Raw genomic sequence first — 14,682 nt, forward strand, 5'->3', positions numbered from 1 at the left:
TCATTGGGGTGGCTAGGTGGTGCAGTCATTAAAATGCCAGCCCCGGAGTCAGAAGGACCAGAGTTCAGTTCTGGCCTCAAACTTAACACCCACACACAAAAACTAGCCGTGTAACCTTGGGCAAGTTACTTAACCCCAACTGCCCTCCCCCCCAAAAAATAAATAAATAAAATGCAGTCATTTATTGTGCTGTATTTAATGCAGTAATTTCTATTTTGTGGCCTACTCAATTGCATTTTAGCATTATCCTTTTGGGTTATTGAGGTCCATTCATTAAGTGACCTCAGTCTGCTGTCATTCTGATGTATCTTTTTTCACTCTTAACTATCATTTCTCATTGTGTCAACATCTAGCAGCCTTTCTTCCCATCTTTCCTTCTGGTTCATTGTCCATCTGTCAGTATCAGTCAGGACTTGATTTTAATCAGAACTTAATTTGCCACACAGTTTCCAATCAGTAATGAATATTAATCCACATTTTGGGGGTATAAAATACATAGGTTTTATTTTTTACAGCCATTTTCTTTTTTGTTTAAAAACAACAACAAACTGATTATTTTCTTTTCTTTATTTATGGCTGTCTTCCAAATAGTTGAGGTTAATGTGGTTGTATGATTGCCAGTTAAGTGGGATGTAATTTTAGTTGTTCATTTTTCTTATTTGTATTTGGATCAGTGTTCATTGGTTAGTTAAATTAGTATTTGTTGAAGTTGAAAAGGAAGCAGTGTTTGCAAAGCATCAGAATGATGGTGTGATAACATGTGTAACATAGTCTTAGATCTAAAATAACAGCAACAGTGCCATTTTGCTCCTTTCTTGAATATGAAATCTCTGCTTTATAAAGTTTTTTGTTTTGGGGAAAGGAGGGAAATGTGAAGATTGTCAACAGTAGACCAGATGTATCAAGCAGGGATTTTTGTAGGAAGGATCTAAGCAGGTTCAATTTGCTATGTGGATCAACTTTGACTCTTTCTATAGGATAGGAAATGATCAGTTTGTCTAGGCCTCAGTTAGCCCAGGTAGTTACTTGCTTTTGAATTCTTAGGGGAAATGGAGGAGTGCTTTATTTTATTTAGTGGGTGTGTTCCTAAGCTTATGGAATGATAATAAGCATATAAAAGATGTATTCCCATCTTAGTCTCAGGAGAAAGAATCGTAATTGATTTTAAATTGTCCATTCTAGTGGACAACTTTTTAAAAATTATATTTTCAAAAGAAATATAAAGATATTATATATTAGCAGGACTTTTTTTAGGCTAATCTACTATTGTGCTTAAGTTTTCTCCTGAACCTATCACTTATATTCTTTTCATTTACATAACATTGTATCGTCATGTCTATGAACCTCAGGTGATTGGAAGGCCCCCAGACTTTACAAACTTCTTACTCACTTTTTGTTTGAAGTAAAACTAAATGGCATATTAGAGAATAAGTTGGGAAGCAGCATTTATCAAGTTCTCTTCTTTCTTTTTCTGTCTTTGATGATCCCAGAAATCTAATCTTTGTAATTTATGCTTCGTATTGTCAGACTGGTAGCACTTTACTTAGGTACATACATTTTATCAATAAGAATAGAGAATGTTTGCCTTGGTGAGAACATATTTTCCATTTTTTCCATTCTCATGGCTGCATTAGTGATTGTTTTTATCAAACTAAGTAGAAAGTACTTTATGTTCAATAATAGTTCCTGGCAATTTCTTTTATAATAGAATTGGATTTTTAAGATTCTTTTGGTCCCCAAATCCAAAGTAAAGATCTTGAAAAAATTTCAACTTTCAGTATTGTGTGGATCAGCACAATTTCAAAATGAATAGCCCCCATTAGTCAAGTATCAGTTACTTAATCAGCTCATGAACTGAAGCAAAGACATAAGTAACATGTTGTGGACCTCTGAAATAAGCTAAGGCAAGCAAATGTACAATTGATAAAGTCTTACATTTTTTATATCCCTTATTGCTGTATGTAATACAGTTTTTAAAAATTAGTAAACTAGTTGTAGTTCTGCAACTACTAAGGAATAGTTTGCCTTTTTTATATTTTCTAATTTCATTTTAACCTTTTTTTTTTTTAAAGTCCACAGATGCACTTTTGGTGGCTATCGACTCTGAAGTAGTGGGAGCTGTTGATATACTACTTAATCATCGACCAAAACGATCATCAAGACCAAGTATAGTAGTTAGTACTCTTAAATATCTTTTAATTTAGATTTTTAAAATCAGAACTGAGTCAATAGAATAGCTCCCAAGCCCTTGGACACCCAGTTATTCCTCCTCAAAACTTTTTTTGTCTTGAAGAATCTTATTCAAATAAATGGATTCTCATACCATGCGAATTAACTCCCTTAGTGTTATTTAAGTACTTTCAAGGTTGTTCATTAGTGCTTTGAGGCTTTTTAGTGACTGAGCTGATCTTTTGACTGAGGAGGAATCCCTCAGTTTTGTGGATGTATACCAAAATTATTGGTTTCATGGTATCAGTCAGCAGTGAAAAAAAAATCCTTGATCATACAGCTTATTTACAGATAGTTTTTCATGCATGATCTGAGAACTCTGATCTCTCACCTCTGATATCTGAAATATCTCTATTCACAATAAGGACAGTTTGAAAAAGTAATGAGTATGAATCTTGCCACAGGGTCTATCTCTAGCTTAAGTGGAAATTATAAGTGATGGGGCTTAGAAAGGTGAAGGAAGATAGCTCCTACTATAGGCTTAGAAATGCCTGTGCTACCCACTTCCTCCTGCTATTTTTTTCCTTTATTATGACTCCCCTATCCTAGCTCTTAGCCTGATTTGGCAATCTGTTTCATATTCTTAGTCCTGGGTTCTAGATCCTCTTCTTCTGTCCATGGTTTTTATGCTCCACACTTGTTGCTTGCAGGGACCTGCTTATTACTCTGACATAGTGGAGGTATTATTCTGGTGTCACCATTACTTCCAGCAGGATGATAGAATCTTCGATTTGAAAGAATCCCTTCTACAGCATTTGTGAAAAGTAGTCATCCTGGCTCTTCAGAAACTTCTAGTGATGGGAAGCTCATCGCTTTCGAGGCACCCCATTCTGCTATTCCTTAAGTAATGAATTGACTTGTTTCTCCCTAAGAACTTCTATCCACGGACACAGGTTGTCTTTTCTGGAGCAGTTCCCAAGAAATCTATTCTCTCCTTCACATGATAGGCCTTTAGGTGTTCAGAGGCCACCTCTCTACCTCATCTTAACTGCTTGCACTGCCCTGCTTTTATTACAGCTCCTCTTTTAAGACCCAGCTCAAGTTCTATATATTCTATGAGGAATGGATTTTAAAAATCTGTAGATGCTGTCAAACATTGTTAAAATGTCTAATAACACTATGGATACAAAATTCCGTAGTTGATGATTAAAGCTTTCCATGTAGCTTATATTTGAAAATTGTTTTCCAGCTTTGAGTTCTAGGTAACATTTAGTAAAAGTCAAAAAACTGATGAGATACCGCAGTTTCAGCATAATGTGTTCAAATCCTTAATCTGCTTGTGTATGAACTAGTACAAAGATATTTTGTCCTTTTGTTTATTTGTTTATCAACTAGCCTCTGATTCTCCTGGATAGGAAATGATTGTTGATTTTCCATTCTTCTAGTGAAAGTTGTCTTTTTGAACAGCGGCTTTCAAGTATAGATGCTGGTTATACATAATTCATGTTTTAAAATATGAAGTAAGAAACTTGAGCTTTCAGGTAGATGGACTTTTTTTTTGGTGAAAGTATTCTCCAGAACAGTTTTACAGCATATTTTAAATACCAAATAAGAACTGTTGCTTTGTGATGTGTTGTAGTGTGTACAGTGTACTGTGCTTTCTGTTGTCACCAGTAAAGATCTGAAAACCAAACCAATGTAAGATTACAGAGAGATATCCTGTCATGTAACTTTTTGATTTTATAATGGAAGCTAACTGTATTACTTTAAAATAATCGAATGGAAAAGTTCCAGTGGGAGCTTTGTCAGGATTCTGACATTGCATGAAAATATACCTCTTCTGTTAAACTCTTACACTCCTATTGGCTGCTAACCTTTACATCTTCTTGCTATTACCAGGCACCTGTGCTCTACTGGCATTTGTGCTTTTGTGTAACCATGACAGTAAGATAGCAAATGATGCCCACAGGGCGTATATGTAGAGAATTGTGAACTGCAGAGTTATGCTAACCCTTCCCCTCTTCTACCCTGCCATATGGGTTTTGTGGTATCATCATGATTGGGTTTGGAGTAGAGAGCTGGAGAAACATCTTGGTTTTCCCATTCATTTATGTTACACATTTTTGTTATTTCATTTGTTCATGCAATTTCTTTTTTTTCTTCTAAATTTGCTTTGATATCACTAAAATTGTAAAGAGCATTTTCCTAGGAAAAAAGAATTTGTAGAAAAAGATTTTTAATATGAGTACACCTTGCCTACTGTTAATTTAATTCAGAAAAAGAAAACAAGCAAAAAAGATGTTATGAATGATAGTTGGTTCAGAATACTGTTGTTATAAATGAGTGATAGGATGACATTATTTTTGGGTTTGGTTATAATGTATTAATAATGTCATTAAAATGATGTTGTTCAGGGCAGTGTTTTATGGGAAGTACTTCACATTATTTCATGAGAAATTTATCATAATAATAGTATGATAGATTGTGATTATTATATGCTAATGTATTACAATTCTTAAACACTAATACTGGTATGTATGCTAATAAGCATATTTCACAAGTAAAAATCATAGCATCTAAAAGCTTAATGTTATATTAAAGGTCATTGGATCCAGTCCTCCCAATTTTATAGATGAAGAGATTGAGTCGTAAATGATTGATTTGGTTGTTGTGAATTCTTTCAGCTCTTATGTAATTCTATGAATATGCTTTATTATATTAAGATTCCAACACTGCAGGGTTTTTCCCATGAAATTATAGAAAGTATTAAAAATCATTGTTTATAGTGCTTTTTTGAGAAATTTCCTTTTTTTGCCTTAAAAACCTAATTATGAAACTCTTTGCTATTTTGAAAATTTCTTGCTGGCATGATTATATTTCATTCAGAATAAAGTTAAATTTTTGGCTTCAGTTATATGATAATGAGCAACTAACTGAATTTCATAAAAATCATATGATTATAAGAGATGTTGATAATATTTTTCACTATCTTTATTATATCCTTTAGGTTTCTAGATATTTTTCTTCTTTTCTAGATATTTCTCAACTTGACTCTCTTTGGAAAACTTTCTGTAACATGTATATACATATCTTTCAGAAACTAATGGAGCGAATTCAGAACCCTGAGTATTCAACAACTATGGATGTTGCTCCAGTCATTTTAGCTGCTCATCGTAACAACTATGAAATTCTTACAATGCTTTTAAAACAGGATGTGTCTTTACCCAAACCGCATGCAGTGGGTTGTGAATGTACACTATGCTCTGCAAAAAACAAGAAGGACAGTCTAAGACATTCCAGGTCAGAAAATTAAGGTGCTAATTAACTAATGAGGTACCTGATAGCCATAATAGATATATATTATATACCTGATAGCCATATATAGATATATATATATGTAATATATAATACTGTGTGTCAGTAAATCAGTTACCTGAGTGTTTCTTTTTGTGGTTCCTCCTGTTTTTATCAGAAAAGTTATTTTTGTGCAGTCCTTTTACTTCTGCAGGGAACTAGTGGCAGAAAAGGAAGCAGAGAGTGCTAACAATGTCACAGTTACTACCGTGTTTCACTGTCTTATTATTATTTTTTTGGAAAGAAAAACACCAGAGGGCTTATTTTCAGGGGAGGGCATATGTTGTCCTGCCTCAGCTCTCCTCCGCGGCAATGCTCTCAATGGCGCCAGCAAGCAAATCACTGGGGAAGAACAGGATGACGCGCTCACTGCTGCAGCTCTGATTGGATGCAGCTCGGAGCATACAGAGGGTACCGTAATGTAGCGTGTAGCGCAGGGGATCACCTTCACTATAGTAGCAATCTCAATAGGGCTTATTTTCGGGGGAGGGCTTATTTTAGAGCAATCTTACACAGTAAGGGGAGGGCTTATTTTCGGGATAGGCCTTATTATCAGGGAAACATGGTAGATTATCATTGAATGTGACTTCAGTTGTTGGTATCTTAATGTGTGGTATCTCCTTGATGATGGTGTCACATTAAATGAATGAATAAGTCAGCAAACATTCATAAAGTTCTTACCCTGTGCCAGGTACTTCTATGTACTGGGCATACAAAGACAAAAATAAAACAATCCTTGCTCTCAAGGAACATATGTTCTATCTGGAAAGATAATATGTATGTCAATAAGTATATGCACAGTGTATGCAAGGTAAATGCTGGGTAAATGTTTTTTGATGGGGAAGGCAGTAGCAACTAGAAACGGGCAAGAAAGTCTTCAAGCAGAAAGTGGTGCTTGAGAAAAGTTTTGAAGGAAACTGAGTATGTTAAGAGATAGAGGTGAAGATGGAGTGCTTTCCAGGGAGGTGGAACACAGTGCAAAGGAGTGAAGATGGGAGATGGAATGTGATGTGTGAAATATAGCAAGAAGACCAGTTTGGCTGGACCATACAGTGTGATAAAGGGGGCCAGTCAGGCTGAGAAGGTTTTAAAAGTCAACAGAGGAGTTTATAATTGATCCTTGAGACAATATGAAACCATTGGAGTTGGAATTGATTGAGTAGGGGAGTGACATGGTCATACCTGCACTTTAGGAAAATCACTTTGGCAGCTTTGTGTGTAGGATGGATTAGAGAGGAGAGCCTTGAGATAGGGATATAAGTAAAGAAACTGTTTCAATAGTCCAAGCAAGAGGTGATGAGGGCCTGAATTAGTATAATGGCCACATGAGTGGAGAGAAGGAGGATGGTTATATGAGATGTTATGGAGGAAGAAATTATAAGATTTGACAATTGAGTGGATATGCTGAGGGATGGGATATGTGAAAGTGAAGAGTCAAGCATAAGACCAAAATTGCAAATTTTGGCAACAAGAAGGATGATGATACCCTTGATAGAAATAGGGAAGCTCAGAAGAGGGCTAGGTTTCGGAGGAAAAATTAGTGCAGTTTCAGATATGTTGAGTTTGAGATATCTATGGGACATCCAGTTTGAAATATTCAGTAAGCTTTGGGAGAGGCTTAATTGGAGCTCAGGAGAGAGACTAGTGCTAGGGATAGGAATTTGAGAGTCATTTGCATAGATGATAATTAAATCCATGGGAACTGGGTGGTGGGATACAGAGAGAAAATAGAAAAGGGCCTAGATCAGAGCCTTGGGGAAAACCCACAGTCAGGGTGTGATATTAATGATAAAAAGAAGGAATGGACAGGGAGGCATGAAGAAAACCAAGAGAGGGCATTGCCAAAAAAAATTCAGAGAAAAAGGAATATTTCAGAGGCAAGTAAAGCCAGTATTGTCAAATGCTCCAGAGAGGTTGAGAAGAATGAAGATTGAGAAAAATTCCATCAGATTTGTCAATTAAAAGATCTTTGGGTGAAGAAATAGAGAGATACTATGAAGAACTTGACAAGATTCTTCAAGCATTTCTCCAAAGCTTTCATTTTGATATTCAATGACTTGAGTGCAAAAGTAGGCACAGGAAGAATAGCAGAAACTATGTTGGAAAATATGGTTCAGTTCAGATCAAGATATGAAAGTGACTGAAGCTTGTAGACTACACATAAACGTCATACTTTTACATCATGAATACTTTAAGGAAAAATTACATGGCATTCAGCATGATGAACACCCAATGACAATATTTAACATGAAATTGTATTTTTAAAACAAGAGATTGCTGGTTTCATATATAATCATTTTAGAATCAGTTGCATGTAGTTAGATCATCAGTTGTTCAGAGTAAAGGACAAGGTAAATAACAAACTAGAGGGGAAAATAAAGATGAGAGCATGCTGTGTATCAACGAACAAGCATTTATTGAGTGCTTACTATGTACCGTGACACCCTCTAGTTGCCCTAACAGTGTTAAACAATAATGTTAAAGGCTAGATAGAGGTCACGAAGGATAAGGACTGAGAAAGGGCCATTGAATTTGGCAGTTAGATCACTGTTAACTTTGGAGACAGTTTCAGTTGAATGATGAAGTTGGAAGCCAGATTGCAGAGTTAAGAAGAAGAGAATGAGAAGAAAGGAAGTAGAACTTTCAAGGCAAGATGGTCTTCTCAAGGAAATTAGCCAAAAAAGAGTAGAGATAATATGGGAAATAATTAGTAGGGATGGATGGATCAATCAAAGGAGGGAATTTTTGGAGATGGGAGAGATATGGGCATATTTGTAGGCAAGGAGGAAGAAACCAGTAAACAAGGAGAAATTGATGATTAGCAAGAGAGAAGGTATGATAAGAGAGGGTCAGTTAGCTGGAGAAGACAGAATGGAAGGGAAATCACTTGTATATGGAGAGGGATTGTCCTTGGCAAGCAGAAGGGCCAATTCTCTATGTAAGGCAGAGGTAAAGAAGGAGGTAGTATGGGAAGACACCTGAATATTGCAATATGAGATGGAGGGGAGAGGAGGAAGCTCTTGGGGAATGACCTCAACTGTTTTAGTGAAATATGAGGCAAGTTTCTCAGCTGAGAGAGTAGAGGAAGGGAGAGCCACAAGAGCTTTGCAAAGGGCTGAAAAACTTTGGAAAAGTCACTCTGGTAACTGTGGTAGTAAATTGATTAGGAATGTGTAAAGGGATTACCTTGCTGAAGTGAGGGCCCATTTGAGATTATGTCGCTTCAGTCAGTCAACTAATTAATGTTTTTTTTTTATTTTTTTTTAAAGCAATCGGGGTTAAGTAACTTTAACTTGCTCAAGGTTACACGGCCAGTTATTTCTGGGTGTGGTGCTAAGTATCTGAGCCCAGATTTGATCCCCAGGTCATCCCCACATTGGAGCCAGTGTTCTTACTTGCTGCTACCTGGTCGCCCCTAAGCAATTGGGGTTAAGTAACTTGCTCAGGGTTACACGGCCAGGTGTTTCTGGGTGGGTGTTAAGTGTCTGAGCCTGGATTCAATCCCCAAGTCATCCCGACACTGGAGCCGGTGATCTTACTCGCTGTGCTACCTGGCCGCCTCCAATAAATGTTTTTAAGTACATGCTATGTGCCAGTCCACTGTGTGGACCTAGTTGGCATAGTTTCATAATTTTCTCTACCTTTGTTCAGCAGCATGTGGATTGGAGCAATCCAAGGTTAGGGCTTGGTAGGGTAGGACAATATTGGTGATAGAGTAAAGAGGCAAGGGACCCAAGGATAGTTTAATAGAGGATAGTTTAGAGTTGAACTGGTTCACCAAGAGGTCAGAATGGGGAAAAAATTGTGTAGCCAACATAGGGACCATTGCCTGGGAAAGAACTCAGGGATAGAGGGTTTATAGGTCATAGTGAGTATGAAGAATGGGGTCAAGGGGCAGAGTAAAAGATGGAAGGATAAAAGATGATTATCAGATAAGGGAGTTTCATGAAGATGGAAGTGAAACACTTATGGATCATAGTCAGATCAAGAGGGTACCATCTCTGGATGTAGGTAAGGTAGCCTAATGAATATGAAGGGGAAGTAGTGAATGGGTTTAATGGTAGACAGAGTGCCTGAAGAACTATGAACAGAAGTTTGCAATATTGTACATAAGGCAGCAACAAAAAACATTCCAGAGAAAAAGAAGAGCGAGAAAGCAAAATGGGTGTCTGATGAGGTTTTACAAATAACTGAGAAAAGGAGGAAAATGAATGGTAAAGAAAGGGAGAGATATACCCAACTGAATGTAAAGTTACAGAGAACAACAAGAGATACGGTTTTCTTAAATGAACAATGAAAAGAAATAGAAGGAAACAATAGAATGAGGAAGACAAGAAATTTCTTCATGAAAATTAGAGGTATCAAGGGAAAGTTTCATGTAAAAATAAGCATGATAAATGACCAAAATGGCAGGAATTTAACAGAAGCTGAAGAAATTAAGAGCTGGCAAGAATACACAAAAGGGGAATGACAGATCTTAATATAATGGATAATCACAATGGTGCCGTTACTGATCTAGAGCCTGACATCATACAAAGTCAAGTGGGCCTTTGGAAGCATTGCTAATAGTAAGGAAGTGGAGGTTAGAATTCCAGCCGAACTACTAAAAACCCTAAAAGATGATGGTGTAAAAGTTCTGCATTCAGTATGCCAACAAGCTTGGAAAGCACAACGGTGGCCACTGGATTGGAAAAAATCAGTTTACATCCCAATCCTAAAGAAAGGCAATGCCAAGAAATCTTTAAATTACTGAACAATTACTCTCATTTCACATGTCACAAGGTTATCCTTAAGATTCTGCAAGCTGGGCTTCAGCAATATGGTACCTGAGAATTAGCAGAAGAGAGGCTGGTTTTCGAAGAGGCAGAGGAACCCAGAAGACAATTTGTCAACATTTACTGGATTATGGAGAAAGCAAGGGAGCTCCAGAAAAGCATCTACTTGTGCTTAATGGACTACACTAAATACAACAAAATGTAGCAAATCCTCAGAGATGTGCGTACCACATCATCTTACTTGTCTCCTGAGGAATCTGTATGTGAGCCAACAAGCAGTAGTTAGAACCAAAAATGAAACACCTGATTGGTTTAAGATTGGAAAAGGCGTATGACAAGGCTACATATTGTCACTTCATTTAGTTAACTTATATTCAGAGTACATCATGTGAAATGCCAGGCTGGATGAATCAAAAGCCAGAATTAAGGTTGCCAGGAGAAATATCAGCAATCTCAGATGTACAGATGATACCCCTCTGATGGCAGAAAGGGAAGACGGATTAAGAAATCTGTTAATGAGCATGAAAGAAGAGAGTGTAAAAGTTGACTTGAAGCTTAACATCAAAAAAGCTAAGATCTTGGCAACAGGTCCCATCACTTCCTGGCAAATAGAGGGAGACGAAATGGAAGCAGTGTGAGGTTTTATATTTCTGGGTTCAGAGATTGCTGCAGATGGCACTGCAGCCATGAAATTAAAAGACACTTGCTCCTTGGAAAGAAAACTATGGCAAATCTGGACAGCATACTGAAAAGCAGAGATATCACTTTGCTGGCAAAGGTCTGTATAGTCAAAGCTGTGATGTTTTCCAGTAGCAGTGTATGGCTGTGAGAGTTGGACTACAAGGAAAACCCAAGCATGGCAGAATTAATGTTTTCAAACTGTGGCTTTTAAGAGTCCCTTGGACAACAAGGAGATTAAATCAGTCAATAGTTAAATAAATTCAGTCTGTTCACTGGAAGGTCAGATAATGAAGCTGAAGCTTGAATACTTTGTTCATATAATGAGAAGATATTGATATTGAGAAAGATTGAAGCCAAAAGGAAAAGGGGATGGCAGAGAAAATGAGATCTATAGGTAGTGTCATGGAAACAACAAGCATGAACTTGTGTAGACTGTGGGAGATAGTGGAGAATAGAAGAGCCTGGCATGTTATATAGTCTGTGGGGTCATAAAGAGTAAGACACAACCAAACAACAGCTGAGGTGGAATGGAGAAGTAGATCATAGGAAATAAGTAAATTGAGTTAGAGTGTTTGAGGGCACGTCAGTAGGTATGTTGGGAGGCTTAGTATGAAATCAGAAGTTGTGGAAGAAAGATGATAAGCCAGGGCATGAACCCATTGAAGAAGGAAGGAGATTATTTTGAAGGTCAGTAGAAAAAGCTACTAGAATCTTGATTGGATGATAAATGTAGCTGAATGGAACTCTAAGGAAGAGGAGTTACTGACTAATGATGGGATAGGGAGAATCTGGAAATGGCAGTAGACAGCTATGAGTATACTGACTTCCCACCATGACATGTGTCAGCAGATATGAATAAAAGTACAACCAGTGCAGTATGAATAATTGTATCAGCTCCAATCCAAGCCTATTTGGACGAGGTGCCACTTCAAAAACTGGGAAACAGAAAAAAATAAAGATACCAACTGTGATTAAAATTTAGAAAAATTTAATGTAAAAGAGTTGCCATAGTAAGAAGATTGAAAGAGCTGAGGAAGTGTCTCAGCCAGAAACACTTGATCTCCTTGCCAAAGGGTAGCATGAGTTTGGCAAACAAGCTCATTTATAAAATAGAGGTAAGTAGGACAGGACATATTCCCTTTCACACTCAGTCCAGCCAAACTGGCCTGATGCTGTTCATTATCTACTGTCGCCAGCCTCTGTGCAGGCTGTCTTTGACACACGGCATACACTTGGCCTCCAGAGTCCAGCTCAGACCACACTTGTACAGAAAGCCTTCTCTGATCCCATGCTGTCAACACTAAATCTCTAAAAATGTATTTCCTTCCTGTACATTTTTTATGTATTTGTTAATAATGTACACTGACATGTGTTCATGTTGTCTTGTCTCCCCCAGTAGGAAGTAAGTTTCTTTATAGAAGGGATTATTTGATTTTTGTCTGTCTCCAGCATAGTCTTTATGTTCTTTTTGATTGATTGATTGAATGAATGAATAGTAAATAGAGCCTTGTTAATGGAGCAAAGTGCAAACTCTTTGGAGAGGGGGAGTGCTGAGGGAACTCCTCTTCTCAGTCTCTCATCTTATCTCTGCAGCTTTGGCATTGCGAGAAAGGGAGAGTTAATGAACTTAGTAGTGAGAGACCCCCTTAAGGTATAGTTCCTGATAGAGGCGTTAGAACAAGAAAGTTCTGCCTTCTTTACCTTTCAGGGCAGCAGGGCCATGGGGTTTAAGATATTTCAATGTCAAGTAGTTGATGAAGACATTTTTGCTACTGCTACAATGCTTGTGGAGACCAGCAAAGTTTACCTATGGTATGAGGAGGGTTAACGGTTTGGGGTAGTGCACCCTTCTATTCAGTCTTATGTAGTACATTTTTATTTTTTCCTGTCAGTTTTCCAGAAAAAATTTACATTTGCCTCATGAATGTTTTGTGTCTTTTCCCCCATGTGTATTGTTACTGTATCTTGTATTTTTAGTTCTTGTCATATTTTAGGTAAATGGCTGATAACACTAAAAATTAGTGCTTAATGCTTCACATTTTATACACACATGAGAGAATTTATGTCTTATTTTACATGTTCTTTGGAGGTTTTTTAAACAATCACTTGATAGAGTAGCTTAGAATATTGTCAGTTTTGAAGTTGGAAAGGACTTTAATACTTTACTAATTCAAATTTAAGACATTGTTAGTTGTGATGGTCATTCAAGTTGACTTGATCATAATTGACTTGTGTGATCTTTTATGTTCTATTTCAGATTTTTTTTTCAAAATTGGTAACTTATATAACTTTTATAAGATCTACAGGTAGAAGATCATAGCAGTAACTTTATTTAACCTACAGATGATTTTTTTTTCCTAGTGTGAATATTCTCTATGTTACCTTTACAAAACTGGAACATTTTTTCTAACCTATAAAGACTAGGGATAAGGAATAGGAAATGGACCAATGCTTTCATTCATACAGGGAGCTTCTGGATGAGGAAACTACCTTTACTAGTGCAGTTTGGCACCTTCTCTAGTACATAATCTTAAAGTGTTACCTAGAGCACAAGATTTAAGGGACTTTCCCAGGTATGCACAGCCACTGTGTCTCAAAGGCCAGATTTGAACCCAGATCTTCCTGGCTCCAAGGCTTACTTTCTAGTTATGCCATACCTGTGTCACTGTAAGTATGGTTTTATCTTACTTCATCTTTTTAATTTATACAGGCTATAGAAGAAGTAGCTGAACATAATAATTCTATGTTAAACTTGAGCTATCAATTAGATGGCATGATCCGTTTTTAATAAGGAAGAGATGTAAATATCTTTGGGATCAAACTTGATTTCATAAAACCAGGTTCTGAACCTAGGGGGAAAACTGAGGCTTAAGTATTAAAGGCACATCTGTTTTTTTTTTTTGTTTCTTTACCACCTTGGGATATATTCAAACATATTGGTATGCTTTTTTTTTTTTTTGCTTTTTGGAGGGCAATTGGGGCAAGTGACTTGCCCAACGTCACACAGCTTGTTTTTGTGTTAAGTGTCTGAGGCCAGAGTTGAACTCAGGTCCTCCTGACTCCAGGGCCAGTGCTCTACTCACTGAGCCACCTAGCTGCCCCCAGATTCAAACATATTAAACTCTTAACAAATGTATTATGATGGCTGGTCAAATTTTCCATATACCTTTAAAAAAGTAAATGCTTCATTATCCTTAAGTGCAGTTTTACAAAAAATATCATGTTGAAATTACTAACCAGGTGGGACATGTTTATGATAAGAATTTACAATTTCACATATTATTTTGTTAACCACAGGTTTCGACTTGATATCTATCGTTGCTTAGCCAGTCCAGCTCTAATTATGTTAACAGAAGAAGACCCAATTCTAAGAGCATTTGAACTTAGTGCAGACTTGAAAGAACTCAGCCTTGTGGAGGTAGAATTCAGGTAACATTGAAAAAAACCCCTTTAAATTGTTTAATGCTTTGTCCTACCTGACATGAAATATTCTTTTTATGGCATAGATAAGTTAGTACCTCCACACTGAATATTTATTCTTGAATTTTGTACCACCTTGGATAAATTTTTAAAAAATCTTGATGAGTATTAGGAAATGCCTACAAAAAGGACATTTTTTTTAATTAACTGTGATCTTAATAGTATTAGTAATAATGAACAAAGATCATTTTGGGAGAAAAACAATTGTAGCAACTTGATTATT

At 36.8% G+C, this 14,682-nt stretch overlaps 1 protein-coding gene across 6 annotated transcripts in view; it reads left to right on the forward strand.

Annotated features, from left to right (window-relative positions):
- Positions 1-14,682, forward strand: part of TRPC1 (transient receptor potential cation channel subfamily C member 1) — a 67,451-nt gene that overhangs the window by 18,556 nt on the left and 34,213 nt on the right. For 2 of the 6 annotated variants that reach the window (XM_069104684.1, XM_069104688.1), the window contains exons 3-5: positions 2,073-2,174; positions 5,267-5,469; positions 14,277-14,408. In XM_069104684.1, the coding sequence (XP_068960785.1) occupies positions 2,073-2,174; positions 5,267-5,469; positions 14,277-14,408 (437 nt within the window). Of the gene's footprint in view, positions 1-2,072; positions 2,175-5,266; positions 5,470-14,276; positions 14,409-14,682 lie in introns of those variants that run through there. The other 4 variants (XM_069104689.1, XM_069104686.1, XM_069104685.1 and 1 more) reach the window with 4 other exon arrangements.

The sequence above is a fragment of the Petaurus breviceps genome, unplaced genomic scaffold (genome assembly GCF_028583685.1).
Source record: "Petaurus breviceps papuanus isolate PSGF00001 unplaced genomic scaffold, PetGlider_PUasm1.0 688, whole genome shotgun sequence".
NCBI classification, from domain to species: Eukaryota; Metazoa; Chordata; class Mammalia; order Diprotodontia; family Petauridae; genus Petaurus; species Petaurus breviceps.